Source organism: Papaver somniferum, chromosome 6 (genome assembly GCF_003573695.1).
Source record: "Papaver somniferum cultivar HN1 chromosome 6, ASM357369v1, whole genome shotgun sequence".
Lineage (NCBI taxonomy): Eukaryota > Viridiplantae > Streptophyta > Magnoliopsida > Ranunculales > Papaveraceae > Papaver > Papaver somniferum.
The window spans coordinates 35156902-35166777 of NC_039363.1; the positions used below are offsets into that span (position 1 = coordinate 35156902).

At 37.4% G+C, this 9876-nt stretch overlaps 2 protein-coding genes across 2 annotated transcripts; one reads left to right on the forward strand and one right to left on the reverse strand.

The window, feature by feature from the left end:
• Positions 1 to 755: 755 nt before the first annotated feature.
• On the forward strand, positions 756 to 4641 carry LOC113287287 (ADP-ribosylation factor 1). Its single transcript, XM_026535991.1, has 7 exons — positions 756 to 876; positions 978 to 1150; positions 2615 to 2685; positions 2936 to 3055; positions 3392 to 3510; positions 4111 to 4192; positions 4366 to 4641. The coding sequence occupies exons 2-7, from the start codon at positions 1003 to 1005 to the stop codon at positions 4369 to 4371; spliced, it is 546 nt and encodes a 181-aa protein (XP_026391776.1). The 5' UTR covers positions 756 to 876; positions 978 to 1002; the 3' UTR covers positions 4372 to 4641.
• Positions 4642 to 7067: 2426 nt separating this feature from the next.
• Positions 7068 to 9192, reverse strand: LOC113287288 (protein GrpE-like). Its single transcript, XM_026535992.1, has 3 exons — positions 8912 to 9192; positions 7797 to 8321; positions 7068 to 7423 (listed from the first exon to the last, which is right to left on the reverse strand). Exons 1-3 carry the CDS (start codon positions 9161 to 9163, stop codon positions 7319 to 7321), a joined length of 882 nt encoding a protein of 293 aa, XP_026391777.1. The 5' UTR covers positions 9164 to 9192; the 3' UTR covers positions 7068 to 7318.
• Positions 9193 to 9876: the final 684 nt, after the last annotated feature.

Genomic DNA, 9876 nt, shown 5'->3' on the forward strand with positions numbered 1-9876 from the left:
ACCGATAGAGAACTCAAATATCATTCTTTTTTGATCGGTTTTTTGATAGATTGGCGTTTTGATAGAGAACTCAAATATCAACGGCAGTTTGTAGGACCGTGTTTGTGAGCTCCCACAAAATTTCGCTCATCAATCATTGACAACACTTTCCTTAACAATGATTAATAATGGAAAATTGATTTTGATTGTTTGTACACTAGCTCTCCTTAAATAAACAACTATCACAGTCAACATTTCTGTATAGTTTCATATTCTTTTATTTTGGATTGGATTTCACTGATAGTGGTAATTAAGGTTTAGGATTTTGGAGAAGACGATAAGGAGGTGATGCTTAACGTGTGTGAGAAATTTATGTGGTCGTAGGATAATTTAGTCCGGCTCGTACAATTTTATTGAATCTTTCCTGATTAATGAGTCGACTACGATTTATGCTCACCTCGGATCTTTTTTTGCTTTCCCTTTAACAAAAGTCGTTCGTTTTTATCCACTTGCATATAACTGATAACTCAACTCACTACCTGAACGTAATATGTGATATAAGGAGGTTTTACTAATTTAATCACTTGTAGGGCAGAGAATGTAAATTAACAATCTTCCCAGCAAAGGTAACACAAAATACCCCATTATGGCAACATCATGGTAATCTAAATGCCAATTGACCGGTCACAATCCATTGACATGTCGTACCGTCGAAATAGGGGCTGAATGTCAATAAAAAAAAACTCTAGGGAGGTGGTTTGAAAACGAAAAGAAGAATAGGATCCGGCCATTTTCTTTGGTTCCTTTTGTTTTCCCAAAACCAAACTTTCTCTCTGTGTTTCTTTCTTTTTGTTATTTGTTTGGCTCTCGCTTGGATCCAGACATAGAGAGTAACTGGTAAGCAAAGCAATCTCTCTTATTTTTCTCTGTTCGTTGATTTGATTTAGTGATCTAAATTTATGTTCGTAATTGATTAAATGATGATAAAATATTTTCAGATCTAAGATAAAACAAGCAGTTAATATGGGTCTGTCATTCGGGAAGCTCTTCAGTCGTCTCTTCGCCAAGAAAGAGATGAGAATATTAATGGTTGGTCTCGATGCTGCTGGTAAAACCACCATACTTTACAAGCTTAAGCTGGGCGAGATCGTAACAACCATTCCCACCATTGGTAAATTCTTATTGTTTATTTATTTATTCCTAATTCCTTCATCATGCCTAAGATCTGTAAATGTGATCTTTTTTAATTACTTGGAGTTGTTTATTTATGAGATGTTTTGGCGTTTGTTTCAGCTCTTTATGTCGAGGTTTCGTTAATCAATAAATTATATTATGAGATCTTGCTTCTAATTTGAAATAGTTGTATAGATGTATTCTGCAATGTCAGGATCACAGGCACAATCTGATTTGTGGTTTTTTTTTTTTAAGACGGTTAGATCTTTGCTTGGGTGTCTTCTTTAACAGGAGTCGCTGGGGGAGTTTTCTTTGTCATCAGCGTTTACCTTCTGGCACAAATATTAACTTCGGTTATCTATCTTCTTAGGTTACATTTACCTTCTGGCACAAATATTATGTTCTTTTGATTAACTTCGGTTATCTATCTTCTTAGGTTAGGGTAAATCTTTATTTTGGACCATGGACTACTTGAGTCAGATAATCTAATGATTCATAAAGCATTATTAATTTATTTTCATTTTATAATTGCATGTTGATGACGCTGGAATAACCTAGGAGTTACGGGTGTGGTTGATTCCCACCTTTATGCACTGGAATCATCCAATTTAGTCTCGAGATGAAAGTCATGGATGAATGAAAGACATTATAGATGTCAATCAATTTGGAAAGGCCTTAGGTGTCTAGGTTTGGTACCTCTGTATGAACTGATTTTCATACATCAAACTATGCAAGTTGAAATTTAGATGGAACTACCAAGCTGATGTGTCGTAAGAAAAACAAAAGATGTTTTTATGAGCTAATGCTACCGATAGTATTTTTAAAAGTTGCACCAATTGACTCTGAGAATTGGCATCAAGATCACACTTTTTTAGAAACTTTACTGTTTTGAACTAGAGCACTGATGGTGATAGGATTATATTTTCTATTAGGTGACCTAATCAGGTATTCCTTGGTCTAACAGCAGTATTTAACCAGAGTACTGTCTGCCTAACCGTAGGATTCAATACACGTGGTATAGAAACTTAAGACGCTCTTTGCTTGCACAAAATTTTCACTGTCTGAATCTTTCACGTATTATATACAGCACATCTAACCAGCTGAGTAGACCTGTGTAAACTAATTATAAATATAAAATACCAGGGACAAGATCAAAAGGACAAGAACAAGACAAGTTTCCATGCATTATTTTGGCTCGCGCGCTATACACAAGGAGTTAATTTTGTATATGTTAGGCTCTGCCAAACCTGCAACATAACGGCTCATACTTTTGTTTTCCCGTAGCTCCTAGGTTATGTGACGCTTTGAAAAACTGTTGCATAAACAGAGAAAACTGCTGAAATTCTAGCGTATTTTCAGACCAACTGACAAATGTGTTCCATCAAATTCCGTATAGATCGGTACTGCGTCAAATTGTTGGTAAGATATATGGCTAAACATCTCTTGTTTTTTCTAAATGCAGGCTTCAATGTAGAGACAGTGGAGTACAAGAACATCAGCTTCACTGTTTGGGATGTTGGAGGCCAAGATAAGGTAAATCTGGGTCAAGGATATATCTAGGGCAGTACCTCATTTCCTTTTATATTATCCCTGTCCTTGTTGTTTCATCCGAAGTATCTGAGAATATCAGTTTTCAGTTTTGCATTTGACAAATTTCAACTATAAGTTACACCAGACGGTTTTTCCTTAAATCCATGGTTGTTGGTTGCAGTCTTGCAGAAGTGAACCTGTATTTTATTTATTTATTATTATTAACATGCCGACATGGTCTTCCATTCAACAGATCAGACCTCTATGGAGGCACTATTTCCAGAACACACAAGGTCTCATCTTCGTTGTCGACAGCAACGACAGGGACCGTGTAGTTGAGGCAAGGGATGAACTCCACAGGATGCTAAATGAGGTATGGTATTCATTGAGGAACTGCCTTTTCTCTCCCCCTTTTCTTTTATAATTTCGTTTGTCCATAAATTTGTAAGACTCATCTGTGTCCACCTCACTAAATGGTGTACGACTCTTCCCCAGTCCCGGGATATAAAGCTTAATTCCTCAAGTCTTATCAAGTTGGTAAAATCACGGCTAGGATTTGGTCAGGAAGATGATGTGACTGAGCCAATTTAGTTGTGGCTAGTTTTTCGTTTGTAATGGCAGAATGTTATTTTTTTTAGGCCGTAAAGCTATATTCTTGAGCTGATATTGTCCATGGATATCTAAGAGCACCTGTATTTGGTGACTACAGGATGAGTTGAGAGATGCCGTGCTACTTGTTTTCGCAAACAAACAGGATCTGCCAAATGCAATGAATGCTGCTGAAATTACTGATAAACTTGGTCTACATTCCTTACGTCAGAGACACTGGTAAGATGCTTCTTCCTGGTTCTGTGTTTTGATTATGCGACTATCAGGTTCTGGTTTGTTGAGACCTCTGGTGGTGGTTAAATGCTTGCTTTACCTATTCATCCACTCTCATCCTTGCTGAATCGCAGACTTGTCTTGATCTTTCTGCTCTTCATGTCATGTTAATGATTTCTGGTATGAATACTCCTTTAAATCATATCATATATATCCAGAGCTTGGATGGTGTGGTTCTCGCAGAAATCATTTGGATGATGATACATATACTTTTTTTCCCCATCTTAGCTGTGCTCTGTTGTATGCTAGGCTTGTGAATTTAACTTGCTTTGAGTTTCCACTCGGTCAAATTACCTTAAGTCAGATATCAGTTAAGTTTTTAAAACAAGTACACATGTGCCCAGCGCTGACTGGGGTAAAAGGAGAGGCGTTTTGTATTGTTCATTGTTATCTGCACCACTAGAGATATCTTTATATCGATCCAGATTAGCCAACTTCCCTTCTGTGTCTCCAACCTTACTTTATTCACGAAGAAATAATATGACCTCTTTGTATGTAATTGGACTTTGATAGTATTATTGATTCTCGTTCTTCTGATTGCATCAGGTACATCCAGAGCACTTGCGCTACATCTGGTGAGGGATTGTACGAAGGGCTGGATTGGCTATCCAACAACATTGCAAACAAGGTAAATGTCCACATAGACCAGTGTAGGAAAAAATAGAAAAACTAGCTCAACTCTTCTAAGCTTCTTTGACAATATGTAACTGGAAAAGTGTGAAGAGTCTTACATTGTGATTTGCCTAGTGTTGTATTCAGAAGCTCATCAGAGTAACACACCTTTGCTTGATCTCTTTCCAGGCATAATCTTCAATTTTCATTCTGGAGAGAGAGATGAAGAACTTATTTTGCAGGCATTTGAGTCATACAGCTTGGAGAGGCTACTCTTTGGATTTTCTATTTTCTGTATACTTTGTTTGGTTGTTACTGCAGAAGGAATTCATAGTCCCTTTCCTTCTCTTCATTCTGTTATTTGTTTTATTTAGCTTTGGCATATTGTTTCGAACTTTTTCACCTGTCTGGAGATACTTTTACTGGCTATTTAGAAGTGGATTTAATTTTCTTAACTGATTGATATATCAATGGTGTGGTGGTATTTCACTGAAGAAGTTAGAGAAAAAGAATCGATCCTTGCACAGTTGCACTAGTTCAGTCTTCTTCATGGGGTCAGTTCCATGGTTGTCATGTGCCAATTCAAAGGGTTAGAGTCAGTCTTAGTCTGTATCTCTCAAGAATGATCCTCATGGTGAAGAAGATCATACTCGAATCACATTTCACCATCATTTTATATAACAGCAGAAACCAATTAGGAGGAAAGAAATGAAAATAACATCAGCACTGAAGAAGGGGGGAGCCCATTTAAAATTTGGGGATGCTTTTTGATTCACAGATTAGTCATGGAACCCATGTGAAAGTCATGACAAAAGAGTATTTTCCAGTTTCGTTTTTTCATTTTTGTTTTTGGCTTCCATGCACCAGAACAGTCACCAGGACTAAACATTGCTTTAAAGAAAAACAAACTGCTAATGCAATAACCTGCGTTTAGCGGGTTTCGGATTTTGCATTGTCAACTTCAGCAATCAGCATCCTCTTACGGCAATGGCCAAGAATGATTTTTTTAGGGACCATGATTTTTTTTGAGGGGACCATGATTTGATTTTATTAGGCCACCTTCCCTATAGTTTTATGGGGTGTCCTAAAGTGTTGAAATGACTAATCTACTCTTAACCTACTTTAATTTAAAACCAACCTAATAAGCACCTATATATATAAAATCACCACCGCCGATTACCACCACCTCCGATTATCACCACCACCAACCACCGATTACCACCACCACCTCCTCTCACCACCACTGCCCACCACCTCCGATTATCACCACCACCAACCACCGATCACCACCACCAACCACCGATTACCACCACCACCACCTCCGATTATCACCACCACCAACCACCGATTACCACCACCACCTCCGATTACCACCACCACCAACCACCACCACCTCTATATATATAGCTTAATTTAAAACATTAACAAAGATATTCTCACAAACCAATTACTTGTCATTCGTTTTTGGTTGAATAAATGAGAAGTATCATCAAAATGAGTTGAAAATGGAAGTTGCAGAGAGGTTTAATGGAGGTTTTTTTTTCAGAGAAAAGTTCGGGTACGTCGCCAAAAACAAGTCTCAGCCGAACTTTTAGTTCGGTTACGTCGCAAAACGTTCGATTTCGTCGCAAAAAGTTCGGTTATCACGAATTAATTTTTCTTAACCGAACTCAGAGTTCGGTTGATTCGCAAAAAACACTTTTAACCGAACTCCTTGTATTAGAACAACACAAGTCCATAAGTTCGATTCCTTCGAAAAATAAGTATATCACCGAACTTTAATTTCGGCTGGTAGAGCAATTTGATATGTAACCGAACACACAAGATGTACCCAAATAAATTGTTAAGTTCAAAATTCGGTTACCTACCATTTTATACTAGGTAACCTAATATAGCACTGTAACTTTGGTTTTTTTTTTTATCGGTGAGTTCGGTTAGATACGCTTTTGGATAAAAGTTTGCGAACCAACCGAACTTCTAGACCCTAAAGTTCGGTTACATTGCGGGCAAACCGAACATTACACTTTACGACCAAAACCTCCATTAACGAGCGAGTTCGGTAACGTGCGTGTTTGGAAAACGTAACCGAACTACACTTTCAGGTGTGTTCGGTTACATGTTCTTGACATATGGTAACCGAACTGGCCCAAATCTACATAAAAAAATTCATTTTTTTGAAAGTTTAGAGCAATTAAACCAACATTATCTAAGTTTGAAGCATACCTGATAACCCAAATGCTCTTCCTCCGGTTGTGGTTGGTAAAATCCATCGTTTTCATCTTGAGATTGAGTTTGGGGAAGAATACAATCACCATCTAAGAAATAACTCATATCTTGTGAAGATTAACAAATACTCTAGGAGAGGAAGGAGATGAAGATTAAGATGTGCTATCATCAATTGAATCATCACTTGAATACTCAAGATTAGTGAACTCAATTTGTTTTTTATTTTCAATGTTTTTCTTCTTCATCTTCTCTAACTTTACTCTCTCAATAATTCTACTTCTTTAGCTTAATCGTTTCACTAATGATTATCCAAAATTAATCAGGAGGGTAGTTTAGGTATTAATATAAATATCTAGATAAGGGATGACCTAGATTTACTTCTAAATGTCTTACTAAAAATAAAACCATGGTCCCAAAAAATCGTTCATGGCCAATGGTCGTGACTCGTGACCCTCAGCTTCTTCTCCAAGCTTCAAAGGCCCAGACCAGCTAATACCATAATCGCATTCGGGCCTACAAAACCCTTGATTCATGCACCTTACCAGTCAAAGCTTATCAGGGAAATAGATTCCTAGCTAATTCCATAATTGCATTAGGGCCTACAAACCCTTGCACATTTTTGATTCATGCACCTTACAGAACAATCAAATCTTATCAGGGAAATAGATGTAAAGTAGTGATATTGTATAGTTGATTCCGAGTCGAACAAGAAGCTGAAACCAGATTTCAGTAACATCAGTTCCATTACCAGGTTTTTGTTACAAAATTAGAGGAATATATTCGGTTTTGGGCTGTGTAAGCTGTCCAGAATAATGCACAGAGAGCTATTTACATATGTACGAGTTTCTCACTGAAGTAAAATTACCAAGCCGTCTGAAGTCCATCCTTTTTTTTTTCTTCTGGAAGGAGGCTCGACCTAAAACTGTATCCATGTCTTCATGAAACCAGAGCGTACTCGACCGAGTGCTCGGAAAAAATCTTCAAGTAGCCGATTAAGTTTAGACTCCACTTGGTATTTTGCCTGCATAAAAGTGAAGTTGCCAAATAGGATTAAGAATAGGGAAAAACACTGTGGTGCTGATCGAAATATAGATATATAAGGACCAAATATCGTTATCTGATTGACTACATAAAGGGGAAAATCTCTTTGCCGATTCACCCACTAATTTTGAACATCAGCATGCAAGAAGTTATCACTTTTCACTGGAGGCCTGGAACATACGATTATGTTGGGTTAATTTTAAAACACATGATTTCGCTCATTTCGAGGAAAATCAGTTGTGTGCAAAGCAGTTCTTCTCCATTCGAATCATATCTGAGGTACCCTCTTTCAAATAATCACTATACTAATTTCAAAAAAAGTAAAAAGAACTCGAGAAAGCTTAAAATCTTACCGTAGGCTCATAGGGGTTCCCAGCTGCATCCACAGGGACAACGCCTAAAGATCCTAATATCTCAAGATACTGTTTGAAAATGCTCTGATAGCTGTTATTAATCTTTTTTTCACCGTCAGTCTCCACTTTGATTTCGGAGTTAACTCTCTCGAAGTTATCCAGCACAGGTAACAAACTTTCCACCACTTCCTCCCGCATGTTAGTCACCAGTGAGAGCCGTTCTCTCTCCACCCTCTTCCGAAAGTTATAAAAATCTGCATTTATCCTAAGTCTCCGATCCTTTTCCAATGCCACTTCTATAGACAATGCAGCTATTTTATTTTCCAAAACCTTTTTCTCATCATACAGAGATTGAAGGCAGGCCTCTATTTCAGCAATCCCAGGCACATCATTACTTGCCAAAGCTTCTTTATATAACCTTAGCGACTCTGAAACAGTTGAAGGTAATTTTTCTTCAGTATCAGGAATTTGATTATTACTTGTTTGAGTTGATTCATCCTCCAAAATTTCATTCTCTAAAAGTTTCTGTTCAACAAAAGATGAGTATCATCAGGTCAAAGGTTGATCAGCAAGCAGGGACAATGAAACCCCACGCTTTACTGTACATTTCAACTATATTTGGAGTGGCTTGCTAACGCCTTGCTGTATTGACGAGCTCATCCATCATAACTGTCATATGCCAATGGATAGAGACCCTATACCCCAAATGTAAACTGATCGAAAACCCACATTCCATCAAATATATATTTATCTCTTTCAGAGTTCTGACTAATATAGCAGCAGCATGAAATGAGAGGTTTATTTTAGATGCATTAATACCTGGTGATAACTAGGATCATTTTATTGATTTGTTTACTAATGAGACAATTGACATAATGATACGGCACCATATCAAATCATCTAATTTGCAAACATGTTAAGTGGCTGTCTTAATTCAGTTGTTCTCTTTTTTTAATCAATCAATTGTCTAAGATATGTGGAAAAGTTTGCTGAATTAAATTAGGATCATTTCGTACACATTCGATATCCAGGCTAAAAGTTATCCACAAGAAAAACGTTGTTGAATAAATCCAAAGTATGAGGATTGAAGAATTGATACTAAACAAAACAAGTACCTGGGTTTGAGTTTCTTCGACATGGCTAGTGATATCTATAGCTTCTTCAGATGCAGCAGCCCAAAAAACAAACTTTGGGAACCTAATGGAGGAATTATACTTATTAGAAGTAGTTGTAGTAGTAGTAGATATATGGAGATTGGTCTGTTTAAGTGATGAACAACAACATATTAAACGTTTATGGGTTTTAAAGGATTTGATGTTCGATTGAGTAGGTTTGAGATAGGCTGGTGTACTTAAGATTGCAGCCATTATTAAACACACAGAGAGAAACACGGACAGACTTGTATCCCTATCTTATATTCTAGTCTAATCGTATGGTGTTTTAACTATCTTGTATCCCTATGATAGGGTCCCTCAAATCGTAGGGATTTGGCAAGTGCTCGGGCTAAGTCGTATGGTGTTTTAACTTCTAATCTAGCATTTAGATTCGTACCTAAGTCTTATGGTTATTCCAATCTAGCATCTAGATGCGCGGAATATATAATAGTGAAAAGTAGATGCGCGGAATGGAACAACGAAAAGTAGAATTAAGTTGCACTAAATGGAACAACACAACATCTCAACCGTCGGATCAACAAAAAAAGAATCTGCGCTGAACCATTCAACGAAACCATTCCAGAGAGAGAAGTAGTGTTAACAAATAGATAACGTTTTTTTTTTCCTTTTAAATTCGCAACGCTTTTGGCTAATCTAGCAGCCAAGTGTGGCCCATAGGACTCAGTCTCAAGAAGATGGGGTCCCTCACCAGGACCAGATGACATGCCTCCAATCTTCTTCAAGAAATGCTGGGATAAAGTTGGAAATGAGGTAACATCTCTGATCAAACATTGTTGTGCTTCTTCAAGTATCCCAGGAGGCTTGAATCACACTAATTTAGTCTTGATTCCTAAAGTAAAAAACCCCTCTAAACCAGTGGAATATAGACCCATAAATTTGTGCAGTATTCCATGTCGTAATGTGGT